At 32.8% G+C, this 21,620-nt stretch overlaps 1 protein-coding gene across 6 annotated transcripts in view; it reads right to left on the bottom strand.

The window, feature by feature from the left end:
• Positions 1-21,620, bottom strand: part of L3MBTL3 (L3MBTL histone methyl-lysine binding protein 3) — a 168,942-nt gene that overhangs the window by 136,727 nt on the left and 10,595 nt on the right. For 5 of the 6 annotated variants that reach the window (XM_074187570.1, XM_074187568.1, XM_074187567.1 and 2 more), the window contains exons 2-3: positions 11,659-11,729; positions 10,404-10,515 (exon numbers count right to left, since the gene is read on the bottom strand). In XM_074187570.1, the coding sequence (XP_074043671.1) occupies positions 10,404-10,505 (102 nt within the window). In that variant the 5' untranslated portion in view covers positions 10,506-10,515; positions 11,659-11,729. The remainder of the gene's footprint in view (positions 1-10,403; positions 10,516-11,658; positions 11,730-21,620) is intronic. The other variant, XM_074187566.1, reaches the window with a different exon arrangement.

Genomic DNA, 21,620 nt, shown 5'->3' with positions numbered 1-21,620 from the left:
TCCCTGTAAATAGAGCACTTAGAGACACAATAGTTAATTAAATCAGAAGTGGTTTTAGGAACAGAGGGTGGGAACCTACTTAGAAGGGTAAGACTTAATCCATACTTCAATCAACAGGGGTTTAAAGTACCCTGGTTGGGGAGCTAAAGGGGGGTGGGGTGTAGTAGAATGAGTATGCTGGGGGGGGGGGGGTACAAATGGTTCCTGAAATGATTTGGCTTTGGATGATACTTTTGCTAATGAGGATTATGTGTCCTTGGAAGGTACTTGAAAACAAGGTAAAGTATAAAATGATTAAAATTTGATATGATTCAAGATTCTTGAGAAGTATATTTCTAATGAGACAGAAGGGGGAAGGGGACTTAATGACTATGAGGCAATGCTGCTTAGAAAACAAGCAAGCAAGCAATCTGTGACTGTATTTTGATAGTACTTAGAGTTTATCAAGCAATCATTTAAACAAATTTTGATTGATGGTACTTGATTGACTGTACTATCAATAAATAAGAGCAAGTGGAGAGGAACAAAGATCTATTATGTTAGATGAAAGAAGAGAGGATGTGAACACTGATTAAATTCTATTCAATAGATTTGGCCCAGAGAGGGAATAAGATATATTCCCTCTTGGGTTTAAAAATCTATCCAACTCTACAGGGAACTTGGGTGGAGGGTGGGAAGGGAAGGAAAAGGAAAAAAGAGAATGATAAAAGGGAAGGTAGAGGAATAGGTGAAAATAAACAAAGTTAAATTTAAAGGGGAAATGGAGTAAAACTTTGGTGAGGAGGAATAGGCGGAAAGGAAAGAGAAAAATATAAATAGGGAAAGCATGGAGGGAAATATAGAACTAGTAATCTTAACTGTAAATGTGAATGAGATGAATTCTCCCATAAAATGGAAGCGGATAGCAAAATGGATTAAAAACCAGAATTCTACAATATATTGTTTATAAGAAACACATTTGAATCAGAGAGATATACCCAGGGTAAACACAAAAGGCTAGAGCAAAAATGTATTATGCTTCAGCTGAAGTAAAAAAATCAGGGGTAGCAATCCTGATATCAGATAAAGTAAAAGCAAAACTTAATCTCATTAAAATGGATAAGGAAGGAAATTACACTATAAGTAATGAAACTATAGAATTATTAAACATGTATGCATCCAGTGGTATAGCATACAAATTCCTAGAGGAAAATGGAGTGAATTACAAGGAGACATAGAGAGCAAAACTTTAAGAATGTGGGACTTTAACCTCCCCCTCTCAGAACTAGATAAATCTAATCACAAAATAAATAAGAAAATTAAGAAGGTGAATAAAATCTTAGAAAACTTAGATATGATAGACCTCTGGAGAAAATGTAATGGGGATATGCAGTACAGAGCACCTATACCAAAATTGACCACATACTAAGGCATTAAAAAACTTATAATCAAATGCAGAAGGGTAGAAATAATAAACGCAAGCTTTTCAGATCATGATGAAATAAAAATTACATGTAACAAAGGGTCATGAAAAAATAAACCAAAATTAATTGGAAACTAAATAATTTTAAATAATAAGTAGATCAAGGAGCAAATCAGAGAAATAATCAATAATTACATACAAGAAAATGATAACAATGAGACATTATGCCAAAATTTGTGGGATGCAGCCTGGGCAGTTTTTAGGAAAAACTGGTTATCTCTAAATGCTTGAATGAAATGGAGAGGGTAAAGATCAGTGAACTGGGTATGCAACAAGGGGCTAGAAGAGGAACAAATTGAGGATTCCTAATCAGACACCAAAGTAGAAATTCTGAAGATCAGGGGAGAAATTGATAAAATTAGAAGCAAGAAAACCATTGATCTAGAGAAAATAAAACAAAGAGTTGGTTTTATGAAAGGACCAATGATCTGATTGAAAAGAAGGATAGCCAAATTGCCTATATCAAGAACGAAAAGAGTGAACTAACCTCTAATGAGGCGGAAATTAAAGAGATAATTTGGAGCTATTTTACCTAACTATATGTCAATAAGTTTGATAACCTAAGTGAAATGGATGAATATATTTACAAAAATATAAACTGCCCAGATTAACAAAAGAGAAAATAAAATACGTAAATAACCTCATTTCAGGAAAAAGAAATTGAAGAAACCATCAATAAACTCCCTACGAAATAGTCTCCAGGTCCAAATGGATTTATAAGTGAATTCTATCAAACTTAAAGGTATAATTAATTGCTATTCTATATAAATTAAGGTATGGGTGAGACTACCCAGTATAGGATTCACATTTTTATTTTTAAAAAGTCATTATAAAAGTATTTATTAAAAAAAGAAGTTCTGCCAACCTTTTATGATACCAATATGATGCTGATGCCTAAACCAGGGAGAACCAAAATAGACAAAGAAAATTATATACCAATCCCCCTAATGAACATTGATGCAAAAATCTCAAAAAATATTAGCAATAAGATTACATTAAGTTATTACTAGGATAATACACCATGATCAGGTAGGATTTATGCCAGGTAGGCAGAAATAATTCAATACAAAGGACACATACAATATAATTTTAAATCAATAGCAAAATCAACTGAAATCATATGATTTTTCTCAATAGATGCTGAAAACGCTTTTGATAAAAATACAATCAATATCCATTCTTAGTAAAAACACTAGAAAGTATAGGAAGAAATGGAGTTTTCCTTAAAATGATAAGCAGTATTTATCTAAAACATCAATGAATATTATATGTAATGTGGATAAACTAGGAGCATTTCCAATGAGATCAGGGGTTCAACAAGGATGCCCACTGACACCATTACCATTAGACATAGTATTAGAAATGTCAACTTTAGCAATAATCAGAATTGGCAATGAGGAAGCAAAGCTTTCACTTTTTGTAGATGATATAATGGTATACTTAGAGAACCCAAGAAAATCATCTTAAAAAATTATTTGAAACAATTAACAAATTCAGTAAAGTATCAGAATATAAAATAAATCCTCAGAAATCATCAGCATTTCTATATATATGAACAACCAAGCCCAAGAGCAAGAGATAGAAAGAGAAATTCCATTTAAAGTAACTGCAGACAATATTAAATACTTGGGAATCTACCTCCCAAGCAAGCCAGAAACTATATGAACACAATTACAAAGCACTTCTCACATAAATAAAGTGGTCAGGTCTAAACAATTGGAAAAATGTCAATTACTCATGGCTAGGTTGAGCTAATATAATAAAAATGACAATTCTAACCAAAATAAATTACTTATTCAGTATCATACCAATCAAAACATCAAATAATTATTTTACCAAGCTGGGGAAAATATTAACAAAATTCATCTGGAGCAACAAAAGGTCAAGAATATGATGACTGCTATCTTATTATCTGATCTTGTTATCTCTTATACTTTATGTTTCTTCTTTAAGGATATGATTTCTCTCTCATCACACTCAATTTGGATCAATGTACAACATGGAAACAATGTAAAGACTGACAAATTGCTTTCTGTGGCGGGGGAGGGAAGTGAGATTGGGGGAAAAATTGTAAAACTCAAAATAAATAAAATCTTTAATTAAAAATTAAAAAGAAATATAAATGATGAAAAAATGTAAAGGAAGGTAGCCTAGTTCAACCAGATCTAACACTATACTATAAAGCAGCAGTCATCAAAACTGCTTGATACTGAATAAGAAATAGAGTAATGGATCAGTGCATTAGGATATGTTCAAAAGAAACAGTAGTAAATGACTATAGTAATCTAATGTTTGACAAACTCAAAGTCATAAGCTTCTGGGGAAAAAACTCACTATTTGACAAAAATTGTTGGGAAAACTGGAAAATAGTATGGCAAAAACTAGACATAGACCCACATCTCACACCCTACACTAAAATGAGGTGAAAATATTTACAGGATTTGAATATAAAGTGAGTCACCCTAAATCAATTTACAGATCATGAAATACTCTGTCAGATCTATGGAAAGGGGAAAATATTATGACAAAGCAAGAAAAAGAATAAAGTATAAGTTGCAAGAAATGGAAGATTTTGACCATATTAAATTAAAAGTGTTTGCACTAATAAAACCAATACTGCTAAAATTAGAAGGAAAACAAGAAATCTGGGGAAAAAATCTTCACAGTAAGGGGTGCTGATAAAGGTCTCATTTATAAAATATTTAGAGAATTGGAACAAATTTATAAGCATATAAGTCATTCCCCAATTGATAATGGTCAAAAGATATAACAGTTTTCAAATGAATTAAAACTACATATATAATCATATGAAAAAATACCCCAAATCATTACTGATTAGAGAACTACAAATTAAAACAACTATAAGGTATCACCCCACACTTATCAAATTGGTTAAGATGACAAAAAGGCAAAATGATCAATGTTGGAGAGGTTGTGGGAGGAATGGGACATTAATGCATTGTTGGTGGAGCTGTGAACTGATCCAACCATTCTGGGGAACAGTACAGAAATATGACCAAAGAGTAATAAAACTGATCATAAGTTTTGACCCCAAAATTCCAATACTAGGCCTATATCCAGAAGAAATTACAAAGAATGGAAAAGTCCTACATGTTTCAAAATATACATAGCAACTTTTTGTGTAGTGGCAAAAAATTGGAAATTGAAGGGATGCCCATCAATTGGAGAATAACTGAACAAGTTATGGTATATGGAATACTATTGTCCTATAAGAAACCATAAATGATTAGACTAGAAAACAATGAATATATGGTATAGGGTATATGGAATACTATTGTTCTATAAGAAACCATAAATGATTAGACTAGAAAAGAATGAAATAAATTATAGAAACTGATGTTGAGTAAAGGGAGCAGAACCAAAAGAACTGTGAACACATTAACAACATTGTGAGCTGATCAACCTTGATGATCAACTCCCTCAGAGAGCTAGGGCAACTCTAGGAGACCAGGTACGGATATCCAGAGGAAGAAAAACAAAACAAAACAAAACAAAATAAAAAAAAATTCTTCAGGATCTGAGGTTTTTGCAAGGCAAATGGGGTTAAGTGGCTTGCCCAAGGCCACACAGCTAGGTAATTATTAAGTGTCTGAGACTGGATTTGAACCCAGATACTCTTCACTCCAGAGCTAGTGCTTTATCCACTGCACCACCTAGCCATCCCTACATTCACTTTTTAAAATTTCTTTGATGTAATTCTTTCCAATCTCATGGTTTTCTTTCTTTTCCATTAATCCTAATTCCTCATACCAAAAACAACTAATCTGTAAACATATACAATATTTACCTGACTGTTCATCACAGAGGGGAGTGGAGTGGGAAGGGAGAGTGGAAGGAAATTATGTAACTTAAAAATAAGCATATGCAAGTAGATGAATGTTGAAAAACTATCATAACATGTAATTGGAAAAACAAAATAAAATATCAATTGAGAAAAAAAGAGTGAACCTTAACTTTAATTCTTTGAAAAACTATGATATTTCATTACTTACAGTCATAGAACATTGCTGGAAGAATACTGTTGCTAAATAGACAGGTTGTTAACCTGTTCAATTCTGAGTGCAGCACATTGTTCATTTTAGTGTTTTTGAACACAATCTGTACAAGCTCTACAGGTTGTTTAGCCAACTGCTGCTTTAACAATAGGCAGCCTTCATTTTATATGATCTTTTCATTTTATTTTCATTTTTCTCTGAGTGGTCTGTTAGGCCAAATTCATTTAGATCTCATTTAGGAAGCCCTGACACATTCCAAGGATTAAGGCATTCACAGCACAATGTTGTCCATGACCAAGAGTATCTGAAGGACCTTGTCATCTATGATGAGTGCCAGTAGGCTGCAAACAGCTCTGTTCTGTTTTGAAACATGTGTAAAATAAGATTTTAAGAAACCCTCAAAGCTATAAGGTAAGTACATTAACAATGTTTTTAAAAATTCCCTAAGAAAGAATGCAAGGTGTGTAGTATTAAGACCTTATTAACAAGTGTGAGTCTTAGCTCCAACAATTATAGGTCATACATCTTAACAAAAAACTGAAACTCCCAGAGATTCCTCTTCAGGAAATTAGGGATTGTAATATTTCTACTACTTACAATAAGAACCTGTAATGATAAAAGTATTTAGGGAACCTTTAAGTCAATACCATGTAAAGGTTATTATGTGTAGTATATGCAATATTTTTATATAATCTGTACTAGTGATAATTAGCAATGTGTAAAATTTTTCATATAATAGTTTTAGATAATTATTTTATGTAGATGCTAAATCCTTACTTTACATTTAATCTGTTCAAAACCCTGACTATGCCACTTACTTTTGTAACCTTGGAAAACTTGAATAACCTGTTGGAGCCTCAGTTTCCTCATCTGTAACAGAAGAGGATCAAAACAGATGATCCTCACATTCCCTTCCAAATCTTGTTCCTAGGTCACAATTCTACATCAAATCACAGAAGATCTGGAAGGCATCTTAGAGGTCACTTGACAAGTGTGTTTTTCCAACAATTCTGTTATTCAGTCTCAAGTATTTTTTTATTTTCCTATTAGTTGTCCATAAGCTGTTATGGTTATACTGGATATATAAAGCTTCCTAACTAAAAGCTTATCAGAAGACTCTTCAGGCAAACCTCTTCAAAACAGAAATACATCCCACTGTAAAGAAACATTCTATAGAGCTTACAAAGCATCCCTTGCATTAATTGATTTATTTCTGAAACCTGAGCTTGCTGTTTTGCTGGGGGAAAATAGGTCTACGTCACAGTCTACATATTTCAGAAACACATTATGAGTACCTTGTATCTATATAATGCTTTATAGTCATCAAATAGTTTTAACTTCTACTATTTTATTTGTCCAACTTTAGGATGACATAAATTATTATCTCCATTACATAGATGAGTAAATTGAGGCTTAGAAAATATTTGACTTGTGCCAAGGTCATGATGCTGATTAGAAATAGGGCTTCTATCCCCTGTAAGAGTTCTTTTCATTAAAACAAACAACTTTTCTAGAAACTAAGTTATCAATCGATAATACTTACATATATATTAAATCAAAAATAGTTTTCCCAGACGATGGGACTATGGATAAAAGATAAGAAAGATTCCATGATAAATTCAGTTTTACTGTAATCTTGTTTCCATGAGACCAAATTCCCTTCAGATTTCTTATGTAACTCAGGTTTTAATACAAAAACAAAATTTTATGTATAGGGGATCTGGATTGCCTCAAGGGGAAAAAAGAGTAATACAAACCTAAAACACCAATAATGTATAATAATGAAGACTACAGTGACCATAAAAGATAATGAAACTATTTCTGGCTATATCTATACAATACAAAATGAGGAAAATATATCACAATTAAGACAGGTAATCTGATGAGCTTTAGCAGTTGAATTAGATAATTCAAACTAAAAAGGGTATCATTACTTTTCTATGCTAACCAAATGAATAGAGAAATTGTTAAAATCCCATTGATTGGTTAACCTTGAAGCAATCCAAATTATTCAATAAGATGGATCCTCTCTCCATGAAATTGTATCTGAACCTGACTATGACAGCACAGAGAGGTTATAGAAAGTTTTATTATTATAGGAAATGAATCATTAAAAAAAAAGATCAGAGAGAAAAAATAGCATTAGGTGATTAAAGTAAAAATTAACAAATATAGACCTAAAACAGAGGATAATAAATGGCAACAGAGAAAGACATACATAAGCATCATAAAATTTATTTATATAGCGCAGTAATCTGCAAATACTTGGCAGAATAGCTAGAAAGGAGGTCTTGAGTCAGGAAGACTCAGGTTAAAGCCCTCACTTATACAGCCACATGAGCTTTAAAAAGTACCCTCATCTTCTAGAGTAGCCAGGAAATTCTCCTAAGATTCTAAATTGCCTAGTAGATGCCCACATGCATTAGGAAAAGCAATTTCCTAACCTATCCTCAACTGTACCAATGAAATAACAAGAGCTTTTAAAAAAATTTTTCTGAGTGTTTTACCCCTCTTGTGACAATAAGCCTCTGCAAACAAACCTATAAGAATATATTTTTGAAACTATATTAAACATGAGGACAAGTTCCAGATCAAACTTCATAGTATCAAACCCAGAATGCTGCAGCAGGATAGGACTTATAATAGCTAGATGTCCAACACTAATTCTACAAATGAGAAAACTCAGGCAGAGGGAAATGGAATAACTCAAGGTCAGACAAACTAGTAGCAGCTGGACTACAACTCAGATCTCTTGAATCTTCATTCAATGCTCCTTCAAAAATAGCCTTTCATGGAGCCATCATTTAATTGAGGCAGATGCTCCCTCTATTAATGAATATTGTAAACCCTCTTCCATTAAGTTTATCCTATTAGAGTTGCCATACATGAAAAATCAATCTTCCTGTATTCAGTTTGGTGATGTCTTAACTTGGTGACTTTTCTAAATGATATAAATTCTGTACTTATACCATTCTCAAAAAGCATTCCAATTTGATGAAACCTGCCAGAGCTATAATTTCAATGAATTACATTGACTTCTAATGTCCAGAATCACCTCTGCCCAATAAGGAATTGGAATGTTCCTTCAATGTTTTTCTGTGATCTAATTTAGGGAGATATACAGGTGGAAACAGGGGTGTTGTGAGGCTCATTGAGAATGGTTATATCTAAAGTTCAGTGTCATATAAACATCAGATAACATCATCATCATTATTATGATGATGATAGAATTATTGGGGCTTCTGTCTGGTGGTGATGTCATTCCTTTGAGCCTCCTATTACACTCCTGCTGAGCTCAAGCAACATTTACAGAGCAATATAAGAGTGTACTGGTAAATGTTTAACAACTGAGAGTCTAGGTGGTGCAGGGGATAGAGCACTGCCTTGGAGTCAGAAGTTCCAATCTTATCTTTACCAAGAGGACTTGATTGATAGGAACAGTCTTCCTGAAAAAAAGTATTCAATAACCTCTATTTACAAAGTAGATAATTTAAATAATAATTGACCTGTTTACAAAAAAGACATTCATTTAACAAAAGTACATTGCCTAGCACATAATAAGTTCTATAACCTATTATCAAATGTTTGATCAATAGGTTGTTTTAAAATATAAGTACTGTACTACATTTAAAGTGATTCTATTTACAAAGAAGAATTTATATGACAATTCAAGAAAACACTTGGATTTTATATATTATATATGCATATATATTGTATATTATAAATATATATATATATATATATATATATATATATATATATATATATATATATATATAAATGGTTACTTTTGTATAAACCCAGAGTAGAAACTTATCAGATCAAGGTATATTTATCTTCTCATATAGCATCTTCATTCAATTCACACATTTAGGAAAATATGTGCAATTATTCTATTCTAAAATAATATGGAACATAGGTCTTGAATTTCAGATAAGATTATTCATTCCAATATTATTACATTTATACCTGGACCTAAAGATTTAGAGCGAGGTCCAACACATCTTTTAATGACAAGATAGACTTTGGATATATTTTACAATGGGAGAAAATAAGAAGTTTATTAACTCTATGAAAACACTATACTACCAATTAGTAAGTTACTCTCCGGCAAAGTAGTATCAAAAAGAATGTGACAGCTGGCGCTTGATTTACTCAAAAAGCAGCTACTCACTAGAAGAAAAACAAAATACAAAACATTTATATTTTTAAATTTTTCTCCCCAAGGAGGAAAAGTGCTTCTCAAAATTATTTCTATTTACCATTATTATAACAAAATATCCACTTTATGTAGGGAACCTGAAATAAAAAGTTTAAATAATTTATTTAAAATCACATAGCCATGAGGTAGCTTGGTGGCACAGTAGATAAAGCACCAGCCCTAGAGGCAGGAGGACCTGAGTAAAATTCCAGTCTCAGACATTTGAAACCTATTAGCTGTGTAATATTAGGTAAATCACTTAACCCCACTGACTCACAAAAAAGCGATGATGATGATGATAATAATAATAATAATAATAATAATATAAAATCACATAGCCAATAGAACAAGAAACAGGGCTCATATAATTCTTTTCAGCGTTAAAATACACTTGAAAAGTTAAATACTGATGTTGTTACTTAAATTCTGCAAAATGATCAAAAGTAGGAAGTTCCCTAGTTCTCTGCATTTGGGACTCATAACTTTTGGAAATGAAAGTCTCTTAATATTTTTAATTTGGAGAAATAATAGAATGGCTTCATAGCTTATTTTAGGGACCTATAAGTCAAAAGAGAAATATGCAAATTTCAATTTTATGCTAAGTACTCACTCAATGTGTGCTTAAGTAATTATTTTTGTACCTATGTATTTGACAGAATGAATATAAATACACATATTTATTAAAAATGAACTGGCAATAAAAATCTACCTGAAGACAACTTACCTTTAAATCACTTCCTGGCAGAGTGCCTACTCCATCTTTCCAGTCCATGACACTGAATACATCAAATTCTTGGCCACTTGTGCTAGAAGCAGGTTCATTCATGATGTGTATTCTGAAAATATCAATAATGTCATATAACTAAAAATTGAACTCCATACTCAGATTTACTTCTGAGATTCAATTTTTATATTCATTTCCTCAAAGTCACTTAATTCTACATCTTTCATAATCCAAAATGATTTTTAAATGACTGCTTCATAAAAGATTAACAATTTAAATTTTTCAGTTGAAGCAAATATTAAATTATGGAACAGAAAAAGAAAACTCTTACTTGAATCTTACGTGAATGTGAAAAATAGTATCATGGCATAATTTTGCTATTCTGCAAAAGATCTGATTTAATCACTGCTTGGCTTAATACTACTTAAAATTTCAAATTTTGAACAATGTGCATAATAACAGAATATCAAATTTTCTTGCCATGAATTACTTATCCCAGGTTGACAATGATATTTCTCAGTTTTGTTTTTCTAAGCGCAGAAAGTAAACAGCACAGGGAATATTGTTACTATAGAAATTTGACACTGACATGAATCATGGTGGCTGTGTGGACAGTGAAAATTCTCTCAAGTGAATTCTTTTATTGAACTAATTGATTATCTAACTAAATTGACAATCAGTTGCTTATTTTGAGTTTCAGGAAACAGGTCTGAGATATCCAAATGACAAGAGTAAAATTTACCCAGCAACCTCTAATGCCATTTTAATTCTCAAGAAAATGACATTAATAGGACCACCATTATATTGTATCCATGCATGCACACATACATAAATAAATACCTTCACACATAAATGTTTATATTTTGTTCAGTCATTTCCTTTAAATCACTTTCTGGAAAAGTACCTACTCCATATTTCCAATCCATTTCTAAATCTTCATGACTCCAATTTGGGCATTTCTTGGCCAAAGATACTGGATAGTCTGCCATTTCTTTCTCCAGCTCAATTTACAGATGAAGAAACTGAGATAAACAGGATTATGTGACTTCGCCATGATCATACAGCTAGTAAGTATTTGAGGCCAAATTTGAACTCAGGTCTCCCTAATTCCAGAATTCTATCCATTGAGCCACTTAGTTACTCATTATATACATATATACATACATATATACATATAAACATACATATATATATATATATATACATCTATACATAAAACAAATATATTTTTAATTCAAAAAGGAACAGTCTATACCTGTGTGCTAATTTCAGTTCTGCTGTTAAGATTGACTGATGTCTTCAATATTTTTTCTTCTTTTTTTCTTTCTTTAGAGAAAGAAAATGTCACATGTTAGATTTGTATTCCTAAGTTCATTTTTGACTGTTCAGAATCAAAACACAAAATTTGAGAAAATAGTAGAATTTCCTGATGGATTTGATTCCCATTGCTTTAGGAAAGGACTGGGCATAAAGAGGAAATGAGCCAAGCATGATGAGCTTTTTTTTTTTATAATCCCAACTAAGGTTGGTAGACCATCTTGAGCATGATCCTTCTCAGATGAAGCATGGCTAAAGCTGACTGAGTATCCAAAATAAGAACACCAGTATGATGAAGCCTAAAACAGGAGAGTCATCAGGTTGCCAAAGAGGAGAGAATTCCCTCAGATCCAAAAAAAAAATGGAACAATTCAAAGATTCTCTTCCCATCAATCCTGGGATCAGCATAGAAATAATCACAATTACTTCCAGACTGGATAAAATAGACCCAGTCATCAAAAAAGAAAAGGTGGGATTAGGAGGGGAGGAAGAAATTAACCCATGGAAATAACAAAATATTGGGTGAACAAAAAATAACCACTAGAAAGCACTGCTTTTCACCTGTACTGTATGTTTTGCCTTACCCAAAATGCATTAGCTAATGGCAAAGTGATTTCCTTGTAATTACACAATTTCTTCCAGAATAGGAGCTGAATAAACCTCAATAGTCCTTTAGAGAAAAGTTTCAATGTGGTTTTTTTTTGGTCACTCATTCAATAAAAAGTATGTTAGTCCTAATGTTTTCTTTTGTAACTGAAGAATAAAAGTTATTTTTGAAAAAGGAAAATATCAAGACATTATTTACAACATAAATATTTTTTCTTATATGTCAGATACGACTATATGGAAGGTCATCATGTACCTTTCTTGTTCATTGTGAGTTGCTACTTAAAACAGAAAATAAATAGTCAATTCTCACTAACAGCAGGGAAGGGAGTAGTAAAATTCATGAATTTCAAATATTACTATATAAACACACACATACATACACAAGTCAATACACCTTGTTACTGCAAAGTAATGCTTGAGAAGTAGTCAATTAAAATACTGAGCAGAACTAATTATCTACATACCTAAATTTCATAAACACCTACAAAAATCACACTAGTTAACTTCCAATGCCCTTTTCTCAAGTAAAAAATGTTCTAAAATACTGTATGTATTTTCAAAGACTATAAAAAGATAAAGTTGTAGATAAATGTTAAACAATACCTAAAAGAAAAGTTTCCTACTGTTTTGCATCATATTAAATTTATGATGCAACATAGAATAATGAGTAGATAACAGGACTATAAATCGTATGATCTGGGTTCAAGTCTCACTTCTAACTCACTTTGGCTTTGTAACTCTGCAGATTATTTAACCTCTGAGTACACCCAGACCACCATGTAAAACTTTGAACTGCAGAATTATATGCCAATCTATAATGATATTTGTAAATTCCTCACTCAAAGCTCTCTATCCACAACAGTGAAATTAAAGTTATACATGGTAACCCATATAGCCAAGATATGGCTTCAAATTCAAAATGCTTTATCCTTAGGATCATACCTTTTATTAGCTTTTTAAAAATTTTTGAATATTTTTTCAATTACATGTCAAGATGATTTTCAATATTCATTTTTGAAAGATTTTGAATTCTACATTGATCTTGCTCTTCTCCCTCTCCCCTTGACAGTGAGTAATCTGAAGTACATGTACAATTATGTCAAACATATTTTCATATTAGTCAAAGATCATGACTTTTTAAATTTTCTATCAAAATGATAGCATGAAGAGTATTTTACCATGTTTCTATCCTAGTAAAACAATTTTAAAGTCAGTGGCTACTTTGCACCTTCATTAAATATCACTGCTAAGTCCTGGAGCCAGTGGCACAAAGTATACATTTTTCTTCCATCTACTAATCAGGTACCACTGCCAACAGTCAATATAATTTTGGCAGGAACTGCCTATTCTGTGACATTACAAATCCTTCCTCCTCAGTTTTCATTTTTCTCCTTCCACAGGCAAAAAGAAAAAGGAAATGATGATGATGATGATGATGATGATGATGGAGATGATGGAAAAGAAGGAAAAGGGAGTAGACTTTATACTTCAAATTGCCTTCTGAAAGGCAATACTTTAAATACAGTGTGGAACCTTTTTTCCCTCTTCATTTCAACTAGTGCATGCACCATCAACACTGACAGTAATGAAACTAGTTTACTCTGTTCAGAAACCTTGTTACAATTCTGTTTCATTTTGTATAAGGGACTTTGTTCCTCTAATTGAGGCAATTTCTAATTGATGCCACTATATACTAAGCCACTGCCTGGAAGTTGCTAAGAGGAATCAACTGGCTAACTAAAACTGATATTTAATTCAACTACTTTATATAAAATTATCATACTGGACTGTGGAAAGGGAAAGACAATTCTGAAAGGCTTAAAAACTCTAATCAATTAAATGCTCAACCAGGATTTCAGAAATATGATGAAAAAGAATGCTTTCCACCTCATGACAAAGAGATGATGAACCAATAAAAAATGCATTTTTGGATATGTCCAATATATGAATTTATTTCATATTACTATATTTAAATGATGCAGGTCTTCTGTATTCCCTTCTTTTTCTTTCTTTTTTCTCCCCAGTGCATAGAGAAGAAAGAAGAGAGAGGGGTTGAAACAAAACACTTTTTTTATAAAGGAAAAGAAAAGGGGTCCTTTAATGCCTCTACTCAGGAAGTAGAAAAAGCTTTGTCTTCCTGACACATGACTCCTACCTTGTTATAAAAAATGGATCTCCAAGTACAATTAGAGTGAAAAGGTAAACCAAAGTTTTTTTCAATATTGCCCTAACTGGCAGGTAGAACAGAAAGAAGTAAAAATCACTTATGGTAGTGTCCCATATGTTCTTTTAGTCTACATGCCAAGTCACTATGATACTGAATCAGCCTGATGAGATGTCCACATGACACTAGTTTCTGCCTGAAATGACTAATTGAAATTAGGTCTTCATGTTGGATGTCTAAGTCCACGATATACACATTAAAACATAGGACCATCTCTAATATACCACTACTGACCATCTAAAATATCACTTCTTGAAAATAATAAGAAGCTCAATAGTTTCTTGGCTCTCCTCAAAGCTTAGCTATCTCTGTTGCTATACACCATGGAAAGATGCCACATAGTACACTTCTAGTGAATGCCACTTGCCAGGCAGCTAGTCTGATAAATGCTTACTGAGATCACTATAGCAGGTATTCTCTTCATCATTACAATAGCCAAGAATGCAGTAGCTATGACTTCCTGCAGAAAATAGGAAGAACAATGCCCACCCAAAATCATCTCATCAATCTGAATCTATCATAAAAACAGAGGAGAAAGAAGACAAGGGAAGAGATAACAGTTAACTACTTGCTTGACCCCACGCAATCTTCATCCAACAATTTCATTAATTCATTAATTGAATTTCATTCAATTCAGCAAATTAAACAAATATTTAAGGTCCTACTTTTCCCAGAGTAATATGTTAGTTACATTGTTGACAATGTTAGGTAGGGAAAGGTGATTTCCTTCACAGAGCTTGCAGTCAAATAAGGGAATAAGATAAACAAGTTAATTTAGTATTTTTGTTGAATTTTTAATTGTTCTATGCAATCAAGTAGAGAAATAACAATCATGAATAACAGAAATACACAATGTGAGCATAAAAAGGCAGGAACCATACCTGATTTGATTGGTATACAGAACTTCATCTACCAATTATAGAGCCCCTGCTCTATAATTTGTAGTCTTAAGAGGGTTGCTCAGAATACAGTAAGGAAAAGTGACTTGCCCCATACCCTGAATTACAAATGTTTTATATCTCTATTTCTTTTTCTTCTTCCTCCAGTCTCCAATCTGTTCTTCATGCCATTATTAAAGACATGGAACTGAAAAACAGATCTTTCTGGTTCTGGAGTTTGCTTTATCTATTACCACCATGTTGCCTCTGTCTAAGTCAATCATAAGGTACAAAAAAGAATTATATGAGGCCTGAAGGGAAAGCTCTATCAAAAACATTTGAGTTGGGCATTCTAACATAGATGTGGAAGAGATCAAGGTAAGAAAGAGGCTTACTTTGAAGGACAGAGAGAATGGAGATGTGTTTGGAGGCTACACAGAAATGATAAGGTGGTGTCAAACTGTAGAGTTTGGACTTTAATTACTGGCAATAGGGAACAATATGAATTCTGAACAAGCGAACAATATGACTAGATCAAGATCTCCAAAGATTATTTTGACAATGATATTAAACTAGAGACGGGAAGAAGAAAAAAAAGAAAAATCTATTAAAATTCAAGGCATATGGCAACAAGTGCCTGTAATCAAGTAGGAACATGAGGGAAAGGAGAGGAAGAAGAGAACTCAAAGAAACAGATTCTAAAAGAATATGTTAGGAAATAAAAATTATCTGAAGAATTCTCTCATAACAGGTGGAATCTAGCTTTGTCAGGTAGAATCAGTAAGGTTTATTAGTAAATGATTTGATGGAAGTGAAGAAGGAAGTTTTCAAAAATGGCAGACAACTGGGTGAATGGCAGAGTTATTCAAAGAAATGATGAAGAAAGAGCAAATTTAGGGTCAAGTTTGATTTGAGGCCTGAATTTGAGGCTCTTAAGAATATTAAGGTGAAGCCCTGAACGTAGCAGTAGATATAGGTAACAATAATAATGACAGTTGTCTTTTGATTTCAAAGAGTACCACACAAACCAAATTAATGGTGGGATGAACTGCATGTTATATTTATTATACTGATTGTTATGTTATGCAAAGAGATCTCTCTCATTTGTCTTTTTCAGAATCATTCCACCTCATGGATCACCAGGACTAATGGTGATCATCTAAATGCTACTGGAGTCTCTTAGTCTTTATATTGCTTTGTCATCTTCCCCTACCAGGGAGGGACCTTGACACACCATCAATACTGGGCATGCACCAGCAGATGATATCTGGGGACAAAATATGACAACTGAGTAAATCCCAACCTGTCTTTTGATGGACAATTAGTACTTATAGGTATAAGTTATTAAGAGAAAGGAGGGCTGGAGATTTAAAGTTGGAAGTAATCTGCACAGAGATAGTATTTGAAACTATGGAAATGAATGATGAGACAGAAGAGTTTCAAGGATAGAATTTGGGGGACATTCACCTAAAGGGGTGAAGAAGGTAGGACTTAAACAAAGGAAATATAAAGGGTATGGTTGCAAAAGTAGAAGATGCAGTATCTTTGAACCATAGGAAAATAGTATGCACCTGATATTTCTTTGTAGGAAGATCTGGTAGAGAGATAAAATAGAGTTGTGCATCTTAGATCAAATCTTTGGTCTACCTTTCCTTTACTAATGTGAGGCAGGGGTAAATGACTTGTCCAGGGTCATAAGTAGCTGAAACTGAACTTGAATTCAGATCTACTTAGATCTAAGTTTAGCACTCGATCCACCTGACTATCTACCTGCTTCCAGAAAAGACATTTCCCATTTGGAATAGCTATAGCAGAGTCTATAATCTCAACCTGATAAAGTAAATCAAAGTTCTATATAACAACTGTGCTCTAAGTTATTTGCTTCTCTTTGAAGCAAAAGAGGCACAATCACTGCCCCCTGGGAAACCCTCTTACTTCCTAGGATCAGTGGGAAAGAACAAATTAAGAAATAGTAAAATCTAGACCTTTAAAGCAGGTTTATTCAATAAAGACTTGTGTGTCTTCTGATGAAGTCAAACTCAAAGCATCTTTCAACAAACAGATATTGCTACAAAGAAAAAACTTCCTTTCAAATCAGGAATGACAGATGTCCGCTTTGATAGTGGGCTCATGCTGCCTGATAGGAACTACGAGTTACACACAGATTAGAATAGAGAACAGTTGTATAGAGACCTGAAATTTTGTTCTTGAGACCCATCTCATACATCCTAGTGAAGTCAGTAAAATCTAGATTTCAAAGTAAGTTTTAAAGCCAAAATTGTACCTTACTAAAGTATTTGGTTATCTGACTATTGTCCATGCTTATTTTGAGATACGGAAAAAACCCTTTAAAATATATCTATTTATTTTTTGATTATTTATATGAATTCTAAACTATTTCTTTCCCTTTCATAGTGCCCTGACAAGACTCTTTTGTTTATAATGTAGTAATTGTGTATTTGGCATTTTTACTGTTGCTTCCATGAAGATTATATGCTAAGCATTAGCTACCAGAGACACCAATTCTTTATAAATCTTGACTTCCTGCCTTTCTGGTGTTACCATAAGAAGGATAAATTATTTGAGGCTGAAACCTAACCTATTTCCTTTCTAAAAGAGGGAGGTAGGGGAAAGTGGATAGCTGAAGATTTAGAAAAATAAGAAAAGATGCTAACCCCCAAAATTAATTAAAATAGATTAGAGAATTCATAGAAATTGGAATCTGAAACTATCTCTGAGAGTGTAAAAAATGTTATTTTTGCTATACTCTGCTCTCATTTTGTTTCATTTTAAGTTAAATACACACTCTCCAAGATAAGAAGCAAAAACACTAGTATGACAAAATCTTAATATACTAGGAAAAACCAGTACTCAAAAATAAACATTTTTGGAACAGGCAATGTCAAAGTGCCTACTTTGAAGGAAGAGTAGTAGCTTTGTTAAGAACATAAATTTTTTTTTAAAGTCACATACCATGAGACTAAAAAAATAAAGCTGCTTATTCTCCATTAATTTTCTTTAACATTTCCATAAATATACAAACAATAATAAATAGATTTAAATGAAAGAATCAATATTATGCAGGATTCAGATTTGAGTATGATTTTGTTTTTATTTTTCCCCCATAAAAAACTCACATTTTCATATTTAACTCAGCCAATAATTTGCAGGTCAATAGGAAAATGAAGCCATTTAGATTAATCATTTAGTTGAGACAATCAAAATAACAAGGCCACAAATGGAGTATGATCATGCTGTTAATTCTAATGCCCAAATTATATTGACCACTTGGGTTTCAATTCACTTCTCTAACCTCAATCATTTTAACAGATGGGGGAGGGGTGATACTAATCAGATTTCCTACTCTAGTACCAGAATCCTGGTATATAATTTATTCTAGTATCCACTGATTTATAACAATTACATACAGCATAAAGCTGTGGTCTCTCTAGTAGCTAAGATTTCCAGCTAATGGAAATCTAATTCCTTTCTATATATCCCAGACTTCCGGGAAGGCAGGCATTGAGATTTTTTTTAAGTGACTTGCCCAAGTTCATACAGCTAAGTATAAGTGTCCAAGGCCAGTGTTCTATACACTGTATCAGTGTATAGGCATTGAGATATTTAACAGAACTTTTTATGAACATTTCTTTAGTTCCACCTAATTCTAAGTATATTACCTATCTATAAGATACTATAGTAACATAAACTGATCTTCTAAGATCCCCTCCAGTTCTAATGAGTAGAGGATTCTAAGTACTGGGGGTATTATAATGTTCACTACAACTTGAAACCACTTCAAAGGGGTCAAATGAAGTTCTTTGTTTGCAACACTGAATGACTATCCAGGATACAGTTTTAAAGACTTAATTGTTGTTTCTGGCTGCTTCTAGGAACTTAGAAAGATTCTCTTTAGTCATCCAAATAAATTTTTAGCCATATTTCCAGAAATGTTATCTTTCAATTCATTTGATTTTTTTCTCTCCCAAATATTTCCTCATTTTTCCCTCTGTTTCTCTGCATTTTTGTCTTATTGGTTTTTATAGACCTGGACGACTAATTGTGACTTTACCTTCCTTTTTCTTGAGAGTTAACTCTACTTGTGTCATCAGGTTTTCTCTATAAATAGCAACTGAAATCCCTGCCACAGAGTTACAAAGATACTCAAATCTATACCACTGCTAGGTCTCTATCCCAAAGACATACCAGAGAGAGAGAGAGAGAGAGAGAGAGAGAGAGAGAGAGAGAGAGAGAGAGAGAGAGAATTATTTGTGCAAAAATATTTATGGCAGCTATTTTTTAGTGATGGCTAAGAATTAAAGGATGCCCATCAGTTAGGCAGTGGCAAAACAATCTGTGATATATACATATAATGGAATATTATTGTGTTATAAGAAATGACAAACTGATTTCAGGAAAAAATTGTAAAGACTTACAAGAACTGATATATAGTGAATTGAACAGAAGCAGGAGAATATTTTATATAAAGTAACAAACAATGCTATTGGATGAAGTGTTCATTACTTAACTACTCTCAGGAATACAATGTTCCAAAGGATTGATGATAGAATAATATCTACCTCCAGAGAAAGAACTAATATTGACAGAATAGAGACTGAAGCAGGCTATTTTTTTTACTTTCTTTTTTTTATATTCGAGTCTTCTACAAAATGACTAATATGTAAATATTTTATTTGCCTATGCAAAACCTTTATCTGATTGCTTACTGTCTCAGAGGGGGGGAGGCAAGAGGGAAGGAGAATGTGGAATTCAAAATTTTAAATAAATGTTAAAAAAATTATGAAGAAAAAAAATCTATACCTGCAGCATGCTTTCTTCTAGATACGATTAATGTTCAACAATAAGCCAGTATTGGTTATGTCTGATGGGTGGTCTGATGTTCACTGTAAAGCAGAACACCGGTACTATTCATTTTATGCTTAAGCCATGGCAAGTATAGTTATCTCTTAATGTACATATCTTTTTTATCTCCCTGGAAGGCAGGGGGTTAAGAGGTTCCATATATCTACTGCCCACCAGTCAAGTACATCAACTTCTTTATTAGACTCTTAAATAAAAAAAGTGTTGATCAAACAACAGCAGACACTAACTTATGCTTTTAATGTTTCTGAGATCCAGTAAATGTGTCTTTCCTGACCCATCTTGTAAATTAAAATGGTCATGCCTCAAGGGGACATTTTTCTCCAGTTTTAGGTTTGCCCCCACCACCACTCCCCATTTTCTCAAAAGAATTTCCGTTTACTGACTTCATGCTGAACATTGGTTGGAATAGATACAACCTACTTCCTAAGCTGTCACCAACTATTCAGATCTGTTTGAATTATCAATAGAACAAGAGTAATCATCAAAACAATAAAGAACTATTTGAAAACATTACCCGAACATAAGAAAGCTCTTTATAAAATATATCTTTCTGCTCCTTCATGCAGCTCCCAAAGACATGCAATTCGTTCTTATTTATCATATTACATCTATGAGAAAAGAATCATATTTTTCCCTTAACTCTATAAAAGAATTCTTTATCCATAATGAGTCTCTTCCTAGGAAGAGGTCAGCAAAATCAGAATTGTATCCTATCCAGACTGTCATCTTCAGAATATGCCATTGGTCACAAAGTACAATGGAAATGAGACCGTGGGTGGATCAGTACAAATCTATAACCATCCCTGGAAAAATTCAATGAGCATATTCTACTAGATAGCATCATAAAATTCTTGACTTAGAACAAAATATGAAAGTGATACATTTAAATGTAACTACAGGGATCTCAAAATAGTTAATGCTCCAGGTTCTGTAGAAAGAGCAGGTTTGCAACTTACAAGTCATTTTAGTTCTTTAGGGCTCAGTTTACTCATTTGTAAAAGGAGAAAGTTTGAATAGATCAATGGTGTTAAATTCAAATGGAAACAGATCCCAATAACTTAGGAAAACAGAAACTAAGATTATCTTCATTGTACTGAGTTATTTATTTTGTTATACATTTTCCACTTACATCATAATCTGTTTCAAATCACACTCAGGAGTTTGCTAATTTGACATCTCCAGACTGGGTGAAATCTAAGTTACCTTCTAGCTATGATAGTGTGTAATCTATTATTTTTCTAGGAGATTCTGTCTCAATGGCTCCCAACAAAGATTCAGGCCTAATCTCTTTCCACTCATATTTTG

This window comes from Macrotis lagotis, chromosome 5, assembly GCF_037893015.1.
Source record: "Macrotis lagotis isolate mMagLag1 chromosome 5, bilby.v1.9.chrom.fasta, whole genome shotgun sequence".
Classification (NCBI taxonomy): Eukaryota; Metazoa; Chordata; class Mammalia; order Peramelemorphia; family Peramelidae; genus Macrotis; species Macrotis lagotis.
The sequence above is the reverse complement of the archived record's forward strand: the minus strand, read 5'-3'. Positions and strand labels throughout refer to the sequence as shown.